This window comes from Megalobrama amblycephala, linkage group LG2 (genome assembly GCF_018812025.1).
Source record: "Megalobrama amblycephala isolate DHTTF-2021 linkage group LG2, ASM1881202v1, whole genome shotgun sequence".
NCBI classification, from domain to species: domain Eukaryota; kingdom Metazoa; phylum Chordata; class Actinopteri; order Cypriniformes; family Xenocyprididae; genus Megalobrama; species Megalobrama amblycephala.
Genome location: NC_063045.1, coordinates 33570653 through 33595946, shown reverse-complemented (window position 1 = coordinate 33595946; position 25294 = coordinate 33570653). Strand labels below are relative to the sequence as shown.

General features: G+C 38.0%; 2 protein-coding genes across 9 annotated transcripts in view; both read right to left on the bottom strand.

Moving 5' to 3' along the window:
* Positions 1 to 76: 76 nt before the first annotated feature.
* Positions 77 to 14628, bottom strand: slc38a9 (solute carrier family 38 member 9). Its single transcript, XM_048171945.1, has 15 exons — positions 14473 to 14628; positions 13271 to 13383; positions 12448 to 12577; positions 10905 to 11023; positions 10484 to 10547; positions 10308 to 10401; positions 9596 to 9766; positions 9427 to 9483; positions 8547 to 8744; positions 7972 to 8079; positions 6856 to 6962; positions 4866 to 4979; positions 4608 to 4756; positions 1157 to 1246; positions 77 to 1077 (listed from the first exon to the last, which is right to left on the bottom strand). Exons 2-15 carry the CDS (start codon positions 13351 to 13353, stop codon positions 912 to 914), a joined length of 1650 nt encoding a protein of 549 aa, XP_048027902.1. The 5' UTR covers positions 13354 to 13383; positions 14473 to 14628; the 3' UTR covers positions 77 to 911.
* Positions 14629 to 17222: 2594 nt separating this feature from the next.
* The window catches only part of ddx4 (DEAD (Asp-Glu-Ala-Asp) box polypeptide 4), a 51965-nt gene continuing 43893 nt past the window's right edge, over positions 17223 to 25294 (bottom strand). For all 8 annotated transcript variants that reach the window (XM_048171880.1, XM_048171823.1, XM_048171872.1 and 5 more), the window contains 5 exons: positions 21371 to 21516; positions 20447 to 20546; positions 18916 to 19186; positions 17895 to 18002; positions 17223 to 17808 (listed from right to left, as the gene is read on the bottom strand). In XM_048171880.1, the coding sequence (XP_048027837.1) occupies positions 17725 to 17808; positions 17895 to 18002; positions 18916 to 19186; positions 20447 to 20546; positions 21371 to 21516 (709 nt within the window). In that variant the 3' untranslated portion in view covers positions 17223 to 17724. The remainder of the gene's footprint in view (positions 17809 to 17894; positions 18003 to 18915; positions 19187 to 20446; positions 20547 to 21370; positions 21517 to 25294) is intronic.

The following is a 25294-nucleotide window of genomic DNA, read 5'->3' as shown; positions in this document are numbered from 1 at the left end:
GGGTTAAAGTATGTTTAGGTAATGTGTGCTGTTCATTTTATACTCAAATACAAGTTGTTCAAATAGAGAAAGGTCACAATGTCACTTAAATTTAATTGTTTAAAAAAAAAATACACAAGAACATAAGACAGAAAGTGACAGAAATGCTTAAAAGTGACTTAAGCTTTGGAATCTCACAAAAGTGTGCAAATTTAAGCTTCCCTTATTGTTGTGCACCTATTTCATAAAGTGAGATGAACACACAGAATGCATCAGTACGCTCAGATTCAGCTGGAGAATGACAAACACTGCAATATCAGCAAAAAACAGTCATCAGGAAATGTTTGTCTGTAGTCTAGAGACTTTTGATTCCCTTTTTGTATCCATTAATTACGCAAGTTACGTTTCAGTACACCAATACAAGAGCATTCACAACACTGTCACAGTGAGGACTGGGTCTGGAAGAGCTTCGAGTTGCATTTCTGTTGCACGTCCACTTCATCCGTGTCTAATTTGAGAACTTGTGAAAAATTTGAAGCACATTCCAGCAGTGATGTTAGGCAGAATTCACTGGCGTTCAGTTCAGTTCCAGTAATAATCATCTGCTCATCATATGTAACAAAAGTGTCTTCACTCCACATTTAACTAAACGTTTTAAATTCAGAGTCTTGATGAAAAAGCATGACAATTATTAGGAAGAAAAATACAATAACATTTTTTTTTAAATGATTGAATCCCTGCTGAAATAGCTTGTTTTGAGCTATTAAGAGCAGTTAAAATGTCAAAAACTTAGATGTTTGGTGCCTTTGAGTGAGTTTCTTGTATGAAATTCACATGTACTCGTTTAGTAGGTTAGTACTACCAGGACTTAATTCCTGTGAAAATCAGCCCGAGAAACCAGAGGGTGTGCGATTGATTTAAGGCCCAGCGTGTCACATGAAGAACTGTCCGAACAGATTAGCCACTCCGAGCAGGATGAGAAAGCCATGGAAGAGCGCGGAGGGCCAGCGTAACTCACCTCTGCGTCTGAGTGACACCATGTGGATCAGAGAGGGAAGCACAAACACTAGAGCCAGGCCACAGATGGCCCCCGAATACCTGAGAGCAAACCAACAGTTTGAAAATCAAAGTCAAAGCTCCTGTTAACAATAACCCGGAAATATTACACAGCTCTTACCTGATGATGGAGCCAATGTTGGGGTAAAACCTGGCCGTCAGAACTCCAGCTCCGACAACAAGGATGTTCAGTAAAAAGACATGAAAGAAACTAGGAATGGAAAAAACAAGGGATTTAAGCAAATAGATTAATCATGTAGACAGGCAAACCTTTAAGATCATTCAGGTAAATATACAGTTTGTCTGTAATAATCAGGCAAGTCAGTGATCTGCTCAAACTATATGATTTCTAAGCACTGTTTTCCAACTTTCAGTTGAGTATAAATCATTTTCATGGGGTTTTGTAATTGCTTATGAGTGAGGCTGTGGCTTAACACCTTAAATTCAGATGTGCAGAATTGAAGGAAGAGAAGCGCAACATTCACAACACAAGCTGTATTTCATGATCAGGCCATGAAATACACAACGACTGATCTGTCAGGTTGTATGCACATTAAAAATGTGTGAATGCGCTTTTGCAATTTTAACCGTTTCACAAATGTAAGTGCTTTGATGAGTTATAGGTGAATGTTTGAGATCAGTGTCAAGACTGCATCAAACTCAAATGCAACACTCACAAACCATCTTTGAGCATTTTTAATGTCTCAACTTAGACAAATGTCACATTATGTCATGAATAATTATGAGACAGCACCTTCTTAAAGAATTAGGCCACTCAGTCTCAAATTAATAACTTAATTTTCTTCTAAAAATAACATTCTAACATTGTTCGATAATGTGCAACACACATCTCAAAAATGTGTTTTGGTGTTTCATGACCCTTTAAAGGACAATGAGTGTGTTGATGGTTTTAAATGTTACTTTATACAAAGACTTTAGATATACAAAGATGGTGCACAATGAATGGGAGAAATTTCAACAAGCATTATGGCATAATAAGTCCCGTCCTGATTGATAAAGGCTACATCACAAATCAAATACTTCTCTATTATATAGTAGGCGAAAAACAGTAAGTGACAAAAGTAGTATGTCCAAATTCACAGTAATTATAAAAGAATAAGCAAAAAGTACCCAGACGACCTACTTTTTCCAGCGAGATTCTGAAGTGTGCATACGATGGACACTTTACCATGTCATGAGGCCACGGGAGAGGATTTATGAATGGCAGTGAAGCGACGCAACTGACGCTGGTAGGTCACATGATAATGAAAACATGGCGAATGTAGTGCGTCCGTATTACATTCATACTACACTGATCAAAAAGAAATTAAAGGAACACTTTGAAAACCCATCAGATCTCAATGGGGAAAAATATAATGCTGGATATCTATACTGATATGGACTGGGTAATGTGTTAGGAATGAAAGGATGCCACATCGTTTGATGGAAATGAAAATGATCAACCTATAGAGGACTGAATTCAAAGACACCCTGAAAATCAAAGTGAAAAAATGATGCAGTAGGCTAGTCCATTTTGCTGAAATTTAAGTGCAGCAACTCAAAATGGTACTCAGAAGTTTGTATGAGGTGATTTAGGTCAGGCGAGCATGGGGGCCATTCAATGTTATCCATTCCTTCATCCCCCAGGAACTGCCTGCATGCTCTCGCCACATGAGGCAGGGCATTGTTGTGCACCAGGAGAAACCCAGGACCCACTGCACCAGCGTAGGGTCTGATAATGGATCCAAGGATTTCATCCCGATATTTAATGGCAGTCAGGGTGCCTTTGTCTAGCCTGTAGATGTCTGTGTGTCCCTCCATGGATTTGCTGTCCCAGACCATCACTGACCCACCACCAAACCGGTCATGCTGAATGATGTTACAGGCACCATAACGTTCTCCACGGCTTCTCCAGACCCTTTCACTTCTGTCACATGTGCTCAGGGTGAACCTGCTCTCATCTGTGAAAAGCACAGGGTGCCAGTGATGGACCTGCCAATTCTGGTGTTCAATGGCAAATGCCAATCGAGCTCCACGGTGATGGACAGTGAGCACAGGGCCTACTAGAGGATGTCGGGCCCTCAGGCCACCCTCATGAAGTCTGTTTCTGATTGTTTGGTCAAAGACATTCACACCAGTGGCCTGCTGGAGGTCATTTTGTAGGACTCTGGCAGTGCTCATCCTGTTACTCCTTGCACAAAGGAGCAGCCTCCACCTGTAAAACCATTCCTGTTTTGGGGGTTGTCTCATTGTTGCCCATCTAGTGCACCTGTTGTTAATTTCATCAACACCAAAGCAGCTACTTAACTGACCAGATCAATATCCCAGGAGTTTAACTGACTTGATGCTATTCTTTGATTAAAAATATTCTTTGATTTGAGCAGTGTATATAGAATGCATCAGTTATTTGTTAAAGCCTGCTTGTTTACTGTTCAAGAAAGTGAAAAAGTGGGCCTTTTGACAATAATATATCTCGTCTCTTGATGTTTATGTATTCGCTCTGACAAGGGTGTATCCATATGTTTCAGAGGATGTGTCATGCAGCTATAGATATGGCAGAAGCAAAACTTTCAATACATTTTTAAATTTCATTTTGCAAAAAAAAAAAAAAAAATATTCAACTGATTTTCTGTTCTGAAGCAATTGAAACTTGCTGATGACATCTGCTGGTTAAAGCTGTGTAAATGCAGTGAGAACACAGCTAAAATACAGTAGTCAACATTTGAAGTGGATCAAAAAAGTTCAAAGTTGTCCTTAGAAGGTTTTAGGACAACTTTGATGAACTGTTTTGATCCACTTCAAATGTTGACTACTGTATGTTCAATGGCATGTTCTGCAAAACTTTTAAAAGTACTTTTAATACTGGATTAAGGGTTCAGTTGAGATTAATAACACCGTCAACATCAAAGCGCTGACTAAATGTTTCAAAACAGTATGACGTAAAGCCTTGTTTGCTGAAATCAGGTGACTTGGTTCACTAGCCACACAGGCTACGTACACACTGTAAGTTTCAGGAGTGACAACAGCATTTAAATGCAGGACTGAATCCCCTAAATTATCATTAAATGCATGACCGGAAAATGCGATGTTTGAAAGCTTGGAAATCTTAGCGATGTTCTGGCGTCTCTGACAAAACACTCGTCATTTTCAGCAATTTACTAAACACAGACGACGGAGGCGCCGTGCTTTGTTTATGCTTGTACAGCCTGTTTTACACAGAGCGCGCTCTTTCTATGTTTCCATGGTCACGCATTATAAGCATTTTTGGGCTTGTTGTTTAAGCTCGTCTCATAAAGTGAACTGGTTTATGGAGTTACAGTGAGCAGACATGAATCGCAATATTTTGGTCTTATTTTCAGCATAAAGCATTTGGATTTATTTCGGTTTATTATGGGCTTATTGTTTGCTGATTTTACTAGCATTCGGTTGTAGAATGAGGTTGTCACTTCCGTATTTTACTGAACTGTGTGTGTACATAACGTGATTAAGCACTAAAAGGTGAACTGACAACCGAATTTAGCTGGAGTGTGTACGTGGCCACAGTTATTACAATATACACAATTATTACTGACCCTGGGTAATGGTCCCCAAAGATCTGGCCCATGAGCTGCACGCGCACCAGGTACCCGAGCAGAGGATACACAGTGGTCATCTGGAACAGAAGGAAGGTCCTCGCTATAAACACTAGGATATCACTGCTGGGAAAGTTATCCAGGAAGTTCTGTAATAGAGGAGGAGACAACGTCAATATTAATGGCTGCACTTGAAACTACTTATTTTAACAACTAAACATACATGATATTACATTTGCAGGAAATGATCAGTCTTACTGGTTCAATGCACTCTTTAAACAGCGGTGGTGATGGGAAAGCAGCAAAGATCAGCACTCCCACATAGAGGTATGTCAATCCCACCAGCAGGTAAGCCAAGGACAGATCCCGCACCTGAGAGCACAGTACAGTAGGTCACACCTCATCACAAAATCACAAAATGTCACAAAAATAACAGTAATTATAATAATAATAATAATAATAATAATAATAGTACAATTATTATTATTATTATTATTATTATTATTATTATACTGCCATAAACTCTATATACATATCTATATTATGATGATAATGCTAAAATCAATGATAAATAATTAATTTAAAAGAAAAAAAACCTCACAATATCCAATTTCACAACACCCCAATTTCAATCAACAGGTTTGGGGTTTCCAGTATATCCAATTCATATTCCGTTGAATTAAAATTAATCAAATCCTAATACAACATTCTGGAACACAAGTTCCCAAACTTTTTCATCAAACAAACTCCTTAGATGTATGATATTTACTTGAAGTACTTCCTGAGATTTGAAGTTAATATTTCAATAATTTAACCACATATGCTCACAGTTCTCTGATGTCACCATGTGTTTGTCGTGTGTCAATTAACTGACTGTCAGTTAATGGTCACATGACAAACACATGACAAACATTTTTTTTCCTGAGACATCCAACAACAAAACAAAAAACCAACAACAAAAAAAGTGACCTGTCACTCACATGAGATCCCTGATGGCAAACCACAACCATCCAACCAATCAATTCCCCATGGACCAAATCAAGCCCCGCCCAACATTTGTTCTTGTTCCAGAACCCGTTTCAATCATATATATATATATTATATATATATATATATATATATATATATTGTGAATATACTAACACAAGTTGATGAACACAGCTCTTCACTCTGAAACGCGCAAAGCAACTGACTATATACTTCTTCAGTTAAATCGCAGCCTTTGGTTTGATAATATGATTTGATGAAATATAAATTGCTATTTCAGTTTTATTTCAATTAATTGTTCAGGTAAATAGAAAAGAAAAAAATAACGTCCAAAAAAACTGAAGTTACAGCTCCATATGGGGCCCCTCGCGCGCCGTTCATAAATAAATATATATTGTACGGGGCTGTAACTTCTCTGTGTGGACATTATTTTTTCTTTTCTATTCATTGTTATGTTTTTTGTCCTGCAACTTGGGTTTAGGATATGGAAACCTTCTTATTAATAAATTTTTTCAGGCCCAGTTGATTATTTTAATGTTACATTAAATTTAATTAATTATTAGGTTTTGCTCAGCACTTGAACCCCCTGCAGTTCCCTCATGAATCCCGGTTTGGGAAAGTCGTTCTAGCGCATTGTTTACTTTAAAATTTTACAGATTGGGAAGAGTATACAATGATTTTAGTTAAAGAGTAAGGGTTACTAGGGTTTTAGGGTTACTAAGTCAGTACATTTAGTAACCCTAAAATAATAACAGTCCTAAAATGGGATACATTTTCTTTATGCAATATATATATATATATATAACATATTTTGTGGTGAAATGTGAAATGTTGAAAGGCTTTGTGAGTCTCACTCCAATATTTAAATAAATAAATAAATAAATAAATAAAAAGAAATCTTCATGTTGCCATAATAAACATTTTCTGTTTTTGCTCAGTGACTGGATGTTGTGAAATGAAGCGTTATGGCCAAACTACACAAATGTCCAAGAATCATTACATAAATGGAAAAATGGTCATAGTTTGGCTGACAGTGAGGTTCTTTCTGTTCTTCCTGACAGCTCAATCTCAACCACAATGACTCATCTCCATTTTTCCTTTTTTAGAAAGTACAATGCTCATCACTAGCTGTTTCAGTCACCTTTTTTTGCACACAATGCACAAGTATAATGTATGGAATATGGAACTGATGCTACAAGGACAGAGCTGATGTGCAGAGTTAGTAATCATGCAGTGATGTAGACAGGCGGAGAACACTCACATTGTTTTCTTGATGTTTGTTGTTCTTCATAAGCGTGATGATGCAGTTGTGAATGAAAAATGCTAATGTGAGAACCCCGCTCAGCTGAGCAAACAGTGATCTGAACTCTAAATCAAGCCAGAGACAACAAAGACAACCACATATTACACATAAATCAATACGTGCTTATTCACACTACCATAGTTCTCTTTCACATGACTCAAGTCAGGGCTTTGCTTGCCTCAGTACATCATGGAAAGAAAACTGAAAAACTAAATATGGGTTCGCAAAACATTTGGATCTCTGGATCAGCAATTAAATCTTCATTTAATGTCATGCAAATTGTCCGGCAATCATTAGCCCCTTTTACAAATACAGTCTTTACTGGTAAATTACCAATAAATGACTGTTAAGAGATCATGTGTGAACAGGATCTTTTCAAAAATACAGATGAATTGGTTCTGACAATTTTCCGGTATGAGAAGTTACCAGTAAGTAAATTAAGTTACCATTAAGAAAGTAAGAAGTTACTATTACCAGTAAATTACTGGTTTGATGGTGTGTGTGAACAAAGAATGAGGTCAGAACAAGCTGACATAAGAAGTCTGCTTTTGGCCAATCATAAAGCTCTGTTAGAGCCGTTTACGGTAAGCTCCACTGCTTTTCATTGTTTTTCTCTGTAAACATACGACCAGAGTTTACTGGTACATATATTTTGGCCCTAATGCGTGAATGGTCTCTTACCGGTAAAAAGACAGAGCGGCGTTGCTTGTGTTTGAACGTGACATGCATTTATCGGAAAAGTCGTTCGGGTAATTTACCGGGATTGTTGTGTGAAAGGGGCCATTGGCTGCGTTTCAAAAGTTGAGCAGCAAATGGGGTCAAAGTTGAATTAGCTTTCTGAAACTTTTATTACTGCATTAAAACGCTTCAACTATGCAACACTGAGCTTGTGGTTTGAAGCTTTGCTCTGTAGAGTTCACTGCAATGGGTAACCAAGTCATGTGAAAGGAAGTGAATAAAGAACCATAGATATCTCTTTAAAATGTGTTTACAGCTGATTTCATGACTACATGCTCAAGAAGTTGCAAGATTGGAGGGGGATAAAAAACAAACAAACAAAAAAAACTTCTTTACCTGGAACAAAAAACTTGGATGAATCGAACCAGTGGAACTCCAGGTGAAAGCCCAGTCGAATGGCTTTATATGTGACCAAAAAGATGAGATAGAGCACCGATATAGTGCCTGTGAAAATCAATGAAAGCCTCTTAAGCAGCAGGTTCACAGCAGAGTATACAGCTGAACTGATCAAAACCCAAGCTGCTGTTCATATCAGTCATAAAACACAACTGACAAGATTATTTCATATCAATAGGCAGACCAGAAAGTCAAGAACCATCCTGTTTCACATGATAATGACCTGTTATATGAAGATTTTGAAAGTATTATCTGTCTTCCAACCCTATCTAGTACCCCTGAAATCTGCTCTATACTGAAACATGACAGACTACCATAGCAAACCTTATTACACCCTCGAATCCTATTGGATACATGTTCATCTGACATTTAGATATCTTGCTATATAAAAAAAAATAAGAAATAAGAATATAGAATATATAATTCTATAGAAATATAGAATATTGATATAAGAAAAAAATTGTGTTCAAAAAACAGAAATATTACCTCTCTAGCTAGGAAAATAAAGGTCATACCTAGGAAAGTGAACCTGGCGAAGAAAGAAGCCGAGCGGAAATTGAGCAGCGGCAGCAGCAGAACAATGAGGTAAAACGGGATGGTGTTGGTTTTGCTCCACCAGAGATCAAACACATGACCAGTGCTGTTCTCACTCGCATAGTACAGGAGAATGCTGCTGTTCCTGTCTGGATCCACATCTGGATATGGGCATATCACTAGTGCAAGAGACATAATTCATTTTAAACAAATGAATAAATGAATGAATGATACTTTGAATGGTCAAGCACATGAAATGTAGCTTAAAATGCCAAATGAGTATGTCTAAACATTTCTATCCATTTCAATATTGGACCAATATATCAGGCAAATCAGCGCTGAAGTTATAAGTAGATTTTTTATTTTTTTTAATTTAACAGAATTTTTATATTTTTATTTCAGTAGATTCCTTTATTTTGTGATCTTCATGATCACAGAAAATGGTTTGGAATATCAAAAAATACAGTGAATAATTTTTGTGAGGCATTGTCTTAAAATCATATGGTTAAAAGAATGGTCAATATCTGTAAGAGGATTGGCAAAAACCTTCTCTAGGCAATTTGGCTGACTTAGATAAGATGGGCTCATGATTCATGCATGAGGCACGTTTAAAACTTGCCAACCACTAGGTGATTCTGTCTCGAAACAACTCGAAGTATCGTCCCAAGGACATTTACCAAGTTTTGTTCAAATAAATTACAGCTTTTTGCGGGAAAAAAAACCTCAAACCATTTAACCCTGGGTATTATTAGACTCTGTATGGCTCAAGGAATCCAAAAAGACCATGCTTCATGACTTCAGACCAATTACTACTACTACTAACAATAATAATAATCAAAATAAATCACTATGACTACTCACCTCTATCTGTTCCATTTGTACCAAAAGTATCTGATGTGCTGACATTGTGAACATAGTCTGTGAATGCAAAATATACAAGCAGTTATACAGATCTTCCTACAAAACATCATCTTATCAGTTAATGTACAGCAGAAAAAGATGAGGAATGGTGGGGAAAACAATCACTTACTGTAAATGAATTTCCCTGTATTGAACAGGAAGTTAGACATGAGAACCCAATAGACCACCATCGCTCCAATCAGTGACACCAGTGAGAAGAAGAGACTCGACCATTTTCCAAATGCCCCAAAGTAATATTTACACACATCAGGAAACTCCCAGTCTGAGGTATCCACATAAGCTGCAAAGACAGAGCTCCATATTACACAGAATTCATGTTAACCCTGCAAACCTGAAATAAGTCAGGAAAATCGAATTTTTTGAAATGGAATGGTTTTTTAAGAACCTTTAGGCAAAAAAATTCTCTATAGTGAGAATATGGAGCTCATACTCGAGGAGGAAATAATGTAGGAACATATCACGACCTAGATCTAGCAGGAACTCCAGATCTAGGCTGTTAAATGATGGTTTGATAAACAAACAAACAAACTCCATGCAAAGCACTACAATTCTTATCCTTAAGAAGGGCCAGTTAAAATAAACATTATAGCCCTGGATTATCCCATCTCTCTGTCACATGAAGAAGTACCAGAACCGTCACTGGGGTCCCCTAAAAAATTAGGGTCATAATGATTGAACATTAATCCGAAAATGATAAAAAGATATTATTAACCGCATGATTTATTAACCTATATCTTTCATAACAGGAACCTTGTGTATTGTGGCTGTAAAAATGTGAAATGGCGGCTGTTAATTTGAGAGAAGTCATGTGGTTGGCTTACGTATGGACTTTGTGGACTTTAATACTCTGTAGCAGCAGTAGAGTGTCAGCAGGCCCATAAGAACAATGATGATGATGCCCAGAGTGAAACCAGACTAGAAAGAGAGTAAAGAAAAATTTATCTTCATAATAACCAGCAGTGAGTAAAGGAAAAACACAAGAAAAGTGTAAACTTACTTGTTTTATTCCCCATGGTATACTTAATATAGATGTTCCCATCATAGTGTTCCATATGGCAAAGCTGCACTCACACACACACACACACACACACACACACACAAAAAATCAGTTTTAATAACTGCTTGTACATCTGTGGAAATGTAACCATGTAAATCTACTCTGCTTGTCTTAACGTTCCATTAACAGGTTCCCTCAGGTGCTAAAACTGAACAATTGCAGAAACAACTGTGCTGTTTAAAGGCCATGAATATTTAACAATGTAAGTATAGCCCAGATTTCTGATTGGCTGTCTGTTGGTAATAAACTCGACATAACATTCTGCTCCGTATAGCTTTGGCACTGCAGTTCCCAGTGGCAGGGCTTCACAAACTCTCTGTGCAAAGCACTGCATTAAAAGCCTTTTTGAGGTTGGTCTTACATTGTGACAATGCTGGGGTTTTTGATAGTGCTGTCGCCTCCCTGCACTTTGAACGCTGTTCCTAGTGGACTGTAGATATAGATGTCCTCAGGAGAAGGAATCACATGGTCTGGAGGTGCCTGAGGTAGATAAGGTGCATAAACAAAAGCATTACATCACAGTACGGGCCTAGATCACAAACTTCATGAGTCCCCAAACAAACAATGCACTGTCCTAAAATACTGGTGGAAAGCAAAATTTGTGGTTGAAGACCGTGTTAAGCTGATTTTAGAATTGCATCCTTCACAAACCAAACCAGGCAAAACAAAAAAAAGAAATCAAAGCCACTGGATAATTTAATTATACACAGATTCAAAACAGCAGACTGCTTATTAATATCTGTGAAATAAGGCAGCATAAAGATATTGTAGCCCTTGACTTCACCCACTTACAGCCCTCAAACAACAGGATGATCTCATAGTGACAAAACTTTAGCTTGACACTAACTGACATGCAAATAATTAAAATGTTAACAACTCAATTGCCTGTTTTGTTTGTCACAGTGCAAGCTTAAGGGGAAAGTTTTAAATTCTGCCATCATTTGCTCACTCTCATGTCATTCCAAACCTGTATTATGTGCTTCACAAAAAAAAAAAAAAAAAAGATGATTCGACATGATTGCCGAAATTTCATTTTTGGGCAAATTATCCCTTAAAGTCTTTGTAATCCTATATTGGAAAGGGGTAGAATCAATGTTATGAATGAATGAATGTCATTCTGAATATTATTCACAATTGTGTTGAATACTTTATCCTAAATTCTCCATTTTCATTTGTATTTTATGGTGATCTGATTAAACCCACAAGCCTTCATTTCACACAAAGGAAGACTACTGCGTTGATGAATGTATTTGACAAAAGTTGTGTTAATATATTCTCCATTCTAAAGCTGCGCTCACATTTACCATTATTCTGTAAATTTTTGCAGGCAAAATCCAGCAATTTCAATAGGAATCCATGCAATTTTGAATTTCATGTGGGGCCGAAAAATGTCCCTACGCAGGTTTTGTAGTGGGTTCAAATTGGTCATGCGAATTAGTTGCATTGACCAACAGGAAGCTGCTTGGTTTGAAAGTGACTTCTGTGTGAGCTGGGTTTCATACAACGCTACACTACTTATAATATACAATGGACCTTTTTGCCCACAAAATTTTTTTGCAGAAAGTTCTCTAATGTGACCAAAGCTTAACATCTGCACAGAATTAGTGTTGGGAGCTTATGATAACATGTAATAGACAAAAATATTTTACATTGTGCAAATGAATCCATAAGAATTTAGAACACTCGATTATATGGCATTTGTATATTCACTCAAATTTCTCTTACTTGGTTGGAAATAAGATTCAAATTTGAGATGCACAATGACTGTAGTTATTGCAAATAGCCACAACAGGCCTAATAAACCTCTTTATGCTATTTCCAAGTTTGTTTGTCCTCACATAGAACAGCACATTTGAAACATGCATTGGTATTTGAAGTGAAATGGGAAGTAGACAGTGACACACCAGCAGTCTGTCTGAAGAGGCTGTCAGACGGCCGTAGTAATGAACTCTACTGCTCAGCACCGCAGCTTCAGCGGACACCCTCTCCTGACCATCATCCTCCACAATATTCCTGGGCTCCACATGGAACGGTCTGAAGGACAAAGCAAACAGGACCCTGAGGGGGGGTTCATAGGCATCTCGCATTAAGAATGCTAATCTAGGATGCGGCTCTTCACACCATGTCTGGTGGCTTCAGATCAGCACAAGGCTGAGAAGAACTGTTACTGTATACATTAGTGCAGATCGGCCCAATCCAGATAGGTAGATCACTGAGAACAGGACTGAGCAGCCCTGCATTAGTGCGTTTTGTGATATTGTGCAAATGAAGGTAATGTAATCCAAAAATATGCTCTTAAGCAGCACTAGGTGGGTTTATGTTCTGAAGCACACTGCACATAGTGCTACATCTTAGACAGTATTTGTGAAATACCAGACTGAGCTAATGCAATCTTGCCAGTATTGCTAATTAGTCCTGGAAGGAAACCAGTGTAGGGTGATAGACTAAGCATTAAGATGTCTAAACTGAATGGAATTAGGTTAAAATGAATGAATGGTTAATATGAATTAGGTTAAAAAGAGTTTAACTCTTGATGTTAACCCATAAAGAGAGAGAGAGGGGTTCTTGACTGTGTCTGTAAGTTTGCCCAAAGTGTCTGGTAATTGAAGACTTTGAAATAAAGTCAGCAGCAAAATTGTTTAGTTTAATTGTAAGGGTCAGAGAGTGGGATGAAAAAACAACATCATGACTGTTTTTGATGGAAACACACACACACACACACAGTACCTTCTTTGCTTGGGGTCCAGTGAGTCCGTGTAATACTCCCCAGCTTGCACTGATCCTAGTAACGGTTTACTGTCCTCATCCATGATGCTGTGCTTCGTTTAAACCGTCATCACCTGAACACAAACAGACAAACAGTTGGACAAACAGACAAGAACACTAAACCTGGAGATGGTTGAATATGAAAGATGGTTCACTCCTCAAAAGCACCACATTTGAAGACTTTTGACAGAGAGGTCGAAACTTAAATATCAATTTCCAGTGTAAAAAGGCAGACATGTATATTTGGAATGACACTTCAAAACCTGAACATACAAGTAAATGGATAGGACATGAGGAGACATGTCACACACAGACTCTAAAGCGTCATTCCACAGAAGAGAACACAAAACAACACCACAGAGATTCCTGTCCTATGAGTAACATCCAGCAGGACACTGGCACTCACAGCAACTGCCAATAAACGAACAAATTGTATCTTAATCAAATGTATTATTACCACAACACTGAAGATAATCTTAATATTCAGCACGCAAAAGCAAAGTTATTCAGAAACAGCAAATCTAATCAACACTAAATCCTGTTAATACGCAGTGTAAGTAGATTACGTTTCCTGTTGTTTGGGGTCTTGACAAACAAAACGTGTTCTGTGAATAGAGTATTAATACTCATAATTATTTTACTTCTGCATATAAAAGCCATTCACGGTTTAAAATGACCAGATATGTTGAAGCTCATAATATCATCTCTCTGCTGTTTGAAGAAACTTCTGAAAGTCATATGACAGCAGGTGTCATTATATGAGCACTGCAGTTGCTATGGAAAAAACCTTCATATATCCAGTGTGTCAATAATGAAATATGTCTATTCTAAGTTTAAGAAACAAACACCTGTAACGTTAGTTCCTCTACAATACACACGTGATATGTTAAATCATAGTAAGAATATAAATGTGTGAACGCATCATTTTAAGCCCTGCCAACGCATATGCATTTAGCATCTAACGAGAGAACAACCAGAACACATACTTCATTCGACCATTACTGTAAACACTAACGTTAAATCAATTTAAATGTCCCTATGAAACAGCAGCTCAACCTGTCATAAACAAAACTGTTAGGTACGTGGTTATCTGCTCAGATGTGCATACGCGTGTTGCTTTACTATTATATAAGCTAATCAGGAAGTTTTAATTATAAACTTACCGAAATCAGACATAAACCGACAATCTGCTGAGACGATTATTTTGAAAAGGAAACTCGGTATTTAAACGGCACATGCCTTTCAAATGTTACATGGGATTAGTAGTGCAGATTTCACAGCTACACAACGCATTTGGAACGCGAGAAAGAGTTTAAACAACTACACTACCCACAATTCCAGAGCGGGCGCCAGTCTATACGCAATAGAAGCTGTTCTGGGAACAGATCTAAATGCGTTGTTTAGTTAAACACAAAACTAACATTTTATATTGTATTCTAAAAACTTTAATCAGCAAAGAGTTCCCTTAATCTATTTTTATACAGTTTTTCTATTTGTTAAAATGATAATGTAAAATAATCTTACTGTTAATTTATTGTTGTTGCTGTTGATATTAGAAATTACTCATGAGAGTTCAAATTTGTATAGGCTAATAGAGGCCCTAGGGCATAGGGTGACCACCCGTCCCGCTTTGCGTTGTACGCATGGTTGTACGGTACCGCACAGCATTTTCACTCCTTGTCCCGCACGTCGCATATTGAGAAAATGTCCCGTATTTTAACCAGTCTGTTGGTTTTTAATTATCATATTGGGAAAACGTGCATGCGTTCTTTTGCCTTTTAAAGAAAGCATTTTATTTATTCTTTTTGCTGAGTAGTTTTTCACCTTTAACAGCACTTCGACAGAAGTAACATCCCGCCTTACACAAATACAACAGCCGTTTTTTTAATCCTATCCAATGGCTGAAAAGAAAAGAGTAAACACGGTCACTAGTAGGTTGTGACAGCTGTCAATCAAATCAATGAGGAGCGGAGTTGGACTTGAGGTGCGTTCACGCGGCCTCGTAATTCCTGTAGTTACGAGATTCTAGCTTGTAAAAAGCGTTCACGTCCTCGTAGAGCTCGTAATTACAGTTTGTAGGCTGGGAGTTTTCTGAAAGCGCCCAGATGTACCACGTGGCCGCTGTAGATTCACAGGCGTTGATAGTGGTGCCATGGAAACGCATAATTCCCAGTCCAAGGACTTGAACAGCTCCGAATCTCCAAATATAACGTCACGTGTTGTCATCTGAAGATTCCGGTAAATACGAGGTGGCGTGAACGCAGCACTGGTCAGAAGAACTGTTTCTGCCTTTAGGGTCAGTGATGTTGAATTTAAAGTACACATGAAATCAAAATTGACCTTATTTATTTTGTTAGCTCAAATTGCTCGTTTTCCTTTCCTGTAAAATAAAGACATGTTATGTTACATTGTGATGTAATGGTGTTTCTGGAAGAGACTAAGGAACAAAGTATTTTTATCAGCTGAAAGGCAGAATACAAATGTTTTTATTAAGTTAGATAGACATTATATAACAGCTTCAGGTTGTGATTTAGTGTTGGTAACATGTCCCACACAAACTTAGTAATCGTCCCAGATTTGGTTTGTTTGATGGTGGTGACCCTACTAGGGCAGTGGTTCTCAACCAGGGGCCTCGGAAAACCTCTAATGAGGTCAAGTTGAATAAAATCAAGATATTTCTGATTTCAAATAACTCAACGTCATATAATTCCATGGGCATCTTATAAATATGGGTTTTTATAGTAATGCCAAACTCTAAAATATTTTATTGATATAAATTGTTTTTTTAATCATTAATGGTAGCCTAAATCTCAAACAACTGGAAAAACTCAAATCTTACTGTGGACACTGGAGGCCTTATTGAGCCAAGCTGCTGCCCTGTCATTGTGTTTCTCTAATGGAGACCAAAATGCACTGTAAGCTCAAACCAGTAGCTTCAAACTTATTGTATAGTTAAATAGTTATGGATAGATAGTTATGATTTGTGCAAGTCGCAGTCACATTGCAGGACGTACGATGTTTAATGTAGGGAATGGATCCTAGTTGATCCGTACGGACCAGGCACCACGGTTCAAAACACTTGATTCTCGGATTAATTGCAAAGTTTAACCTTTGAAAGTTTATCATTTGACATTCAAGTGATTTTAAAACATTTGAGCTCAAGGGGACACGAAAGAGGATTCGATTCTGAACTCGCACACAAACACCGAATCGCGTTCTCTTCCTCATCTATTTGTGCTTGAACAGACGTAAACAACAGAGAAACAACAACCCTACCTATAATTATATTAGACCCTTGCATTTGGTTTTAGTGGCATCAGCCTAATATCTCCAATAGAATGTTAATGAGAAGAGAAAAATCACTTTTGTGACTAACAAAACTGATTATATTTAAATTATAAAAGACTGTGCATTTTACATTTGATCATTGAATTTCTGTACCTTACTGTTAGACTTACCTGAAACTATTTCATTTGAAGACTACTGAATATTACCACTTCATGCATCTTAGTGTATTTACACACATGACAGTTGTCTTAATGAAAAACTTTATGTACACAATAAATGGACCAATACTGGCAACTACTAATCAGATGCTATGGTTAAAAGGTTACTGTGAGAAATCTTATTTTATCATAGCTCCCTCAAAATGCAGACATGAACAAAGAATCCATTATTATGAAAACTTCAAACTGAGAAACTTTTCATCTCCCATAAAGACAAAGCAGCTTTGTTTAAAGATTTTTAGTTACAGAAAAATGGAGCAACATTTTAAAATGATTCAGAAACTTGAGACCTACATGGGGTTCCGTCTTTATGACCAACAAATTTCAGTCATTTATGATCAAGAGATGAGGTTCTGGAGCCTGATTACTAAATTATAGCAACAGATTCAGATTTGAAAACCAAGATGTCTGGTAAACACTTTATTTACCTTTTCCTGGCAAGGTACATCGGCAAAACAAGTTTCTTTACTTGTTGTATACTTTGGCTTTGACGAAAACGTCAAGAAAAACAACCTGCAAACTGTCACATTTAACAACAGAACTGACTGATAAGGTACAACTGTAGGAAAGAGCTTCAGGTAAAGGCTTACAAAACTCAATACACCCTTAGCAAAGTGTTAATGTGACAACTTAAAACAAAATCCACTAATCCAGTTGTGCTCTAGTCAAAATAAGTGATACAAAAAAAAAAAATCATCAATTCAAACCAAACTGCTAAAAGGTATCATGTCTTGATTAGTATTCTGCCCTGGAGATCAAACCTACAGCTTTCAGAATGTGACTTCTTTTAATGCAACAGCTTTACTGTAATGCTACATGAATCATTCAACTTTTTAACAAACACATTGGAGAAATGAATAAACTCAAAATAAAAGTTAATCTACATAATAGAACAAGGTGTATGCGTAGTTATTCCCATTCCTCATCATCTGCTGCGGCTGCTGGTTTTGGGGCAGATGCTGGTGGCGGCTCATCTGTCCTGAAGGATCCTCCCTACAAACCAAAAGCCATTCAGACATGCATCACATCATTACAGCAGCCCAACTGAAGCTCAGGGCAGGGATTTGGATGTAGCGTACCTTCCGTGTGTCTGTAGACGCAAACAATCTTCCACGTGGGTTAATGCCTGTTGTCCCATGAGCACTGAAAGCTATTTCTTCCAGCCATTTGGGAACTGTCTGTTGAGCCTGGGAGATGGAGATTTATGGGAGATATTTGAATTTAATAACTCACTTTTGTCCAAAGCCACTTACAAATTAAGAGAACGGAAGCAATCAAACCAACAAAAAGGCAATAATATATAAGTGCTGTGACAAGTCCCAGATATTCTAGCACAGTACACCAGGCAAGATTACATGTTAGCATACACCCACAGAATCTGCAAGATGTTAATACATTTATTAAAAAAAACAAACAAACACGTGTACACGTGGTAAACCAATAGAGAGCACTTTTAGGCCATGCCCAGGAGGAAAACGATCCAACCCTCTCCATTTGTATTTGGTGAAGCTGCCTCCTTGTCATTTCTTGCTTCTAACAAAAGACAGAACAATGCCTAAAGGCTGCTGTGAGACAGGGTGTACAGCAAACAAGCTAAACACAGAACTAAGTTTTTTATAAGCTACTGAACCATAAAAGCCAGCCTTTAAGGAGACAAATTACGTTCCCTGTTGCCGATTACACTCGCCTCCAGTGGGCGTAGTTCTCAGAGTAATATGACACGTTGAACTCTGTCTCAATTGCCTGTATCCACTTTTGTGTCCTTAAACGCTCAGTTTTTATAAGCTCTTGACTCAAAAAAACTAGTTTTTTTTTAGCACCTTTGTTTATTGTAAACCCTGTCACAAAGCAGCTTTTAGACATTGTTCTGTTTTTATGTCAGAAATGACAAGGAAGCCGCTTCACACAATACAAAGTCAATGGAAAGGGTTGGATTGTTTCCCCCCGGTGGGCATGGTTTTCAGATTATGATGCGTCGCTCTGACTCTACAAGGTTGCTTCTTGCACATCAAGCAAGCACGTTTGAGCTTTTGTGGATACTTGAATTTTTTTTTTTTTTTTTTAAATCAATATGAAGTGTCAGAAGCGAGAAGTACAAACCCCTGAAAGGACTTTGACCAGAGAGCGAGCTAATGGAGTATCTGACTCTGGGTTGAAAAAGGACACAGCCCGACCAGTGTTCCCACAGCGTCCGGTTCTTCCAATGCGATGGACATATTCATCGATGTTGCTGGGCAGGTCGAAATTCACCACATGCTGCACATGCTCAATGTCCAGGCCTCTGGCAGCGACAGATGTGGCAACCAGCACTGGACACTGGCCTGTGCGAAAATCACTGAGAGCTTTCTCTCGCTCCCGCTGTTCCCGATCACTGTTCAGAGGAAAAGTGTTCAATTTAAAGCTTTTGTCAGACAGAGTAATCGTACTTAGTCTGGCTATCACCAGACCAAGCTCAATTTAAAATTGAACATTGGTCTGGGGAGTTTGCTATGCATTTCCTACTGCACAAGAGGCGTCATCAACGAGCATTAGTCACGCAATTGGATAGTCTTTCAACCATTCAGATCAACGATCCGGGTGACGTACTTTGCAGAGCAATGCGAAAACTCCAGACAGGTTTACCGTATGTCTCAATCAGCTCCCTAGTTCAGTAGTCAGGGCACTGATCAGGGAATCAGCCACATTCACTTGCATGATATACTGATACACGACCTAGGGAACTAGGGAGCTGATTGAGACGCAGGGTTAGTTTGTAGCATTGATCCGCGGTTTGCAGAAGCAGCAATGGCATCGAGCGATTTTTGCAGGTTGTGCAAAAAAAACATGAAAGTGATCGGTATTTACACCCACTCGAGCAATTTGTTTGCTAACTAAAGAAGTCATTCAGCATCGTCGAGAGGTTAAAAGGCAACTCTGATACTGTTCAGTGTAAATGAACGCGGAATATAGCCGCCCTAAACTACGTCATTGTCATGACGACCAAAAAGAATTCCAGTCAGCTTAGGCGGCGCGAGATTCAAGAAGCAGGGAAACGAAACATATAGAGCAAATAATAAAAATATTGTCTACCATCAAGGGGCATTGAAGTAAAAGAGTCCTGTACTCACATCGTGAAGCAAACCACCAAAATAACAGCAGAGAATCTGTGTGTCATTAATCGCTGTTTGTAAAATTCCTATGAAGAGACTGTTGGATCAACGCTCTGCTACATTTCTCTCAGGTAAGTTAAATGCGTAACACAATCGGCGTCACTGTGATTGTGCATTGTTATTTTGGAGCGACGGTCGTGCGAGAGACTGGTAGATCAGATAGAGTTTGAAAGCTGCTTGCCGTCGCTTCTCTATCGTCATCGTGTTATACCCGCCAATAGCGAGCAAGGTGGATAAGCCAGTCTATGATTGGTTCCCGCAAAAGTGTAACAGCGCAGCAGAAATGAATGCACGGGTTTCCAGACTGAGTTGCCGAGCGAAATCAAATCGCCGGCAGATCAGGCTGGGTTTACCCAGACTAAATCGTACTAACATGCACCAATAACTTATGGCAATTCAGAGGTTATATGGCTACTTTTCAACACAGAATCAGAATGAACAGTTTATTGGGGGAAGAGAGAGAGAAGTAGAGGAAATAGTACCCGTGGATGCTTGTAGTGGAGATCTTCTCTTGACAGAGGAAAGTTGCTATGAAGTCAGCACTTCTTTTGGTTTCAACAAAGACCATTGTGCGCTCAGTCCCTGTAATTCCAAACACAAAATGCCATTAAACTGATAATTTAATGTCTTGGCAGTGAAAATAAAGTTACCCAGATTTTATGCATAAAATTTATTAAAAAAAAAAATTAAAAAAACTGATGTCATTAATGTTGATTCAACATCCGTTTTGGGATTTAATGTAAAATGATAGATTATCTTAAATTAAATGTGCAATAAAATAACATACTTGTGCAATTTTTTTTTTTTTATAATACAAAGCCCTACAAAAATATCACAGTGGAACAAAGGCAATGTAATAATGAACCTCTTACTGGTACATTTGGTAAAATCTCTGTTAAGGCCCATTCACACCAGGGAAGATAAATTATAACGATAAAGGTATTGCTCTTAAAGAATAAAAAAATAAATCATTCGAAATGGAAACAAATGAGCGGAGCACACACAGAAACTCGGTCAACACTGCGGTAAAAATTCAAAATGTGGAGTTCTTATATTTACAACATGATACAGTTAAGCAACATCACACGACCAAGAAGATCGTCATCTTCCACCATCACGATTGAAAATGTGACATTGATTTAATTTTAACTACTTGTTTATTCAACTGTTGAATGGAAGCACTTATATTTTATATATCTTATATCTTCTGACTTTTCGTTCTGTTTCAGCCACGAAAATAGTTCCAAACAAAGAACCACCACACATCTCGCAGCAACACTCGGCCTTGTTTTCATTACAAATCTGTCTTGCTCCTTGCTAAGCTATCAAAAGCTTTTGACAACTAGTTTGTGCTTCAATGTAAAGTCCTCAGTGTAAAATCAAAACACTTATGCATGTGAACACACCCGTAGTTTTAAGCAGTTCAAGCAGCTGCTCTCTCTTGGAGTACTGGTCCACCTGAATGATCGTTTGCTCCACATCACTGCATGCTCCGCCCACCACACCAACAGCAAGGAAAAGGTAGTCCACTTTCAAAAATTCTGCTGCCAACCTATCATGCAATACATGATACATACATCAGTCCTACTGAAGTCATTATTTCATTTTTATTTTACAGAACAGTAAAATTACAATACTTACATAATACTGATGGTTGTGCTAATTTCTTTCAAATGTTAAACCATTGAGCTTTTATTTTGGCTGAAAACCGCAAGGAGACTTAAAAATATTAGTTCACCCAAAAATAAAATTTCTGTCATCAATTTCTTAATTGTCATTCCACACCCATAAGACCGTCGTTCTTCTTCAGAACACAAATTAATATATTCTTGATGAAAATCTGAGGTGTTTTTTATATTTCCCATAGAAAGCAACCTAATTATCATCATTCAAGGCCCAGAAAGGTAGTAAAGACATCTTTAAAATAGTCCATGTGACTACAGTAGTTCAACCTTGTTATGAGCGTCATGCTGCTCATGTGTACAGCGTCAGCTAGGGCTGGACGATATGGCCAAAATTTATAATCACGGTATAATTCTTAATTTCGGTCGATACAATATAATTCCGATATCGATATGAACTATATAATAGCCTCAGAAAAACTGCCAAGAACGGCCACAACGGATGTCTGTACCTACAAACGTCTGAAAAATGAATTTGCCAAATCTATGAAATCTCTTCCTATAAAACTATAAAATATTTTAGAAATAAAAACAGTACAAATAAATTTATGTTCAGCTTTTATTTGTATTTAGCCTTCATACAAACATAAAAATAAACATAAGACTCACTCACTTTAGTAATATTAATATCTTTAACATTAAACTATAACGTAGGCTGATTTTATTATTCTTAAAGGGTCATGAAACCCCAAAACACTTTTTTTGAGATGTAAACAGATATGTATAGGCTGCACATCATTGAAAACACTAAAAGGTACTCAATGTTATTCATAAGTGAAAAATAGTTATTTTTACATTTTTCAGAGCGATTTCTTTGAAAAGCTGAGTCGGAGCAACGTCACAAAATCTGACGTAATCGTGTACTTTCGGCCGAACATGCTGACGTAGACCGTTTCGAGCGAATCTCGACATATATATTCATGACATAAAGCTCATTTAAAGGTGATGGAGAGGATTTTTTTGTCGACTGAGAATCCAAAGACTGTTAGTGAGTTTTTGAAATGAGCGCATGCGTAAGAACAGCCCCCCTCCTTCACAGCTCGTTTCAAAGGAACGCCTCCCAAAACTCATGCACGAGTAGTGGAATACGAGTGTTTACCGCCTGCATTCGCTGTGTCGTGTATTTTGGATTCATTATGTCGGACTCACCGCAGGTAACTCATAATCTGCAGTTGTTACTCCTGTCTCCTGACAGAAACATTGTATGCGGCGCCTGTGGAGTGTGGAAAGTTACTGGAGCGTGCAGCCGCGCTCATCTCTCACAAGGAACGTCACGGCAGTGATTGACAAGCCAGAGGGCCAATCATCGCATAAACGATTGGCTGATGTTTTTAAGGCCCCTTCCTCGTGCACAGATGATGTATATTAATATTATTACTTTCAGTGCACCTAATAAATAGTCTTTTATCAGTTAGTAAAGACAGTTTCAAGTAATATTGCAAAAATGTATAAAACAAAACATCCTCTTTAGCACCTTTAACCCAATCACTGCGCTGTAGTATGCATAAGATTATAATTGCAGTATTATGCATGAGGAAGCATCACTTCTCTCGGAAGTGTATTGTTTTGCTGTAATCTACCAGCACAAATGGAAAATATGTTTGCATGAGATCGCATTACAGTGGAGAATTCAAATGTCACAAAAGTGCTGTTCATTCACCTCTGCCTGCTCCAGCTGCGTTCAAATACGCAAGCCGTAGGCTGTTTCCCTCAGCACAGCACGTATGTTGTTTGTATTTTGCTCGCGATGCGGACAGAACTGGAGTTTGAATACGAACACATGAAAAATACGTTTGTTTTTATGATATACAGGCGGAGCGCGCATATGCTCGGTTTCAGCGCGGAGCTCCACGATGAGTTTAATAACACTAGCCACGTGACACATAGCTCATACAGAAAGTATCCGTGTTTAAAGTTATTTCACACATTCTCCTGCACCAAACATTAATCAGCACGGTGTAGTTATGCACACATTTTCATCAAGTTGTGGAAGCTTGTTCCTTCGCATTTGCATCAGGTGTACTCATTTTGTAAAACTTGCCGCGTTCGTGTTTGAGCTTAGCGTACAACTGTTGAGCATTGGCTGGTGGCTGCATGTTTCTGTGGTGTATGTCATCACGCAAATAGCCAACCGCGTTCTGCTCTTTCTAATGGCTGCGCCTCAAGTCAGTGATGCTGTAATGTATATATCGAAATACCGGAAATGTGTTTAAAAATCATATCACCGTTATCGAAAAAAATTATATCGCGATATATATTGATTTTGAATTATTGTCCAGCCCTAGCGTCAGCCAATACTGAGTCGGCGTTCGGACAAACACGGAAGCACTGAACTGTCTCAACTGCATCAGAGTCTGACAGGGTAAAGAAATTGATGAATGAAATCTTTATTTTGGCGCACAAGTAGTATTCTCTTTGCTTCATAACATTAAGGTTGAAGCGCTGTAGACACATTGACCATTTTAACTGTTTTTACACTTAATTTGTGTTTCGAAGATGAACAAAGGTCTTATGGGTGTGGGATGACATGAGGGTAAGTAAGTAATGACAAGTTTCTTTTTCGGGTGAACTAAACCTTTAACCCTTCTTTTTGTTAGGGCTGTCACGATATCAGATTTTTCACTACATGGTCATGTCCAAAAGAATTCACAATAACGATATATTTTGCGAAACCTATAAAAATCTTTAAGAGAGAAGCCATAATACAGTTGCAATGGTGTTAAAGTCCCCTGTAGTCAAGTTTATCCCTTAAAACTCATCTTTGATCACCAAAATGACATTTATACGTTTTGTTTTTTTTTCCTGGGAAAAAAAAAAAAAAAAAAATCATGCCTTAAAATAGCTTGAATGTAACTCTACACCCTTGCTTCATTTAGTATATATGGTCGCCATAAATATGCAAATTAGCCCCACCTCCACTCACACCAGCTGAGATTCACTCTGTCAACTTTACTGTAGTAAACGCTGCACAATAGCAAGTGAAAATACTGGTTTAATTCAGCCATATTTGACCTTGATCCAGCAAAATGAGTCACAGTGACCCAAATTTCAAAATTGAGATTTTGGTATCAATGGAAAGATGAGACAATAAGCTTTAAAATGACATCCTAGTCAAAGTCATACCTTGAATGGTTTTAAAGATATACCCATTTGAATTATGGTCGTCTGCCCTCTTTTTCCAATTGAAAACCTGAGAAAATCGCTTTTAAAGTTTTTTTGCCCGTTTTTTGTTGATATCTTTCAAAATCCATTGCATTTAGAGTGATAAACTTTATTTTACAGCTTAATTTGACCAAAGACATTTTTATATATATAAATGCTATTAAACCAGGCTGGGGGTGAATTATGACCACAGGCGATGCATGTGTGCATGCGCCGAACGCGTCTTTCCGCGCTCATGGCCAAAGGAGTTTCTTTAAAAGGCTCGCGGGAAATGAAGTATACCCGGGCCTTAACCGCTCTAAATTGAAATGGACTGGAGCTCACATTGGGAGAAATGGGAACACGGGGGCACCGCGATGCGACCGCAAAGGGCACTTTCACTTTCACGATCAAAGTGCATGCCACTGATAAGCATTGTAAATGCAGTATTACAGTATACACATACAGTTCTCCACTCGTGCGTCCTCCTCACTGGACTTTCGTTTC

What these genes read in the sequence shown, in the direction of transcription:
- slc38a9 (XM_048171945.1), bottom strand. Translation starts at nt 13,353, where the DNA reads ATGGATGAGGACAGTAAACCGTTACTAGGATCAGTGCAAGCTGGGGAG. An exon ending in CTGGACCCCAAGCAAAGAAG is followed by an intron (nt 12,578 to 13,270) that starts GTACTGTGTGTG and finishes TTTGTCCTTCAG; the next exon opens with ACCGTTCCATGTGGAGCCCA. An exon ending in AACATTGGCTCCATCATCAG is followed by an intron (nt 1,078 to 1,156) that starts GTAAGAGCTGTG and finishes GTTTGCTCTCAG; the next exon opens with GTATTCGGGGGCCATCTGTG.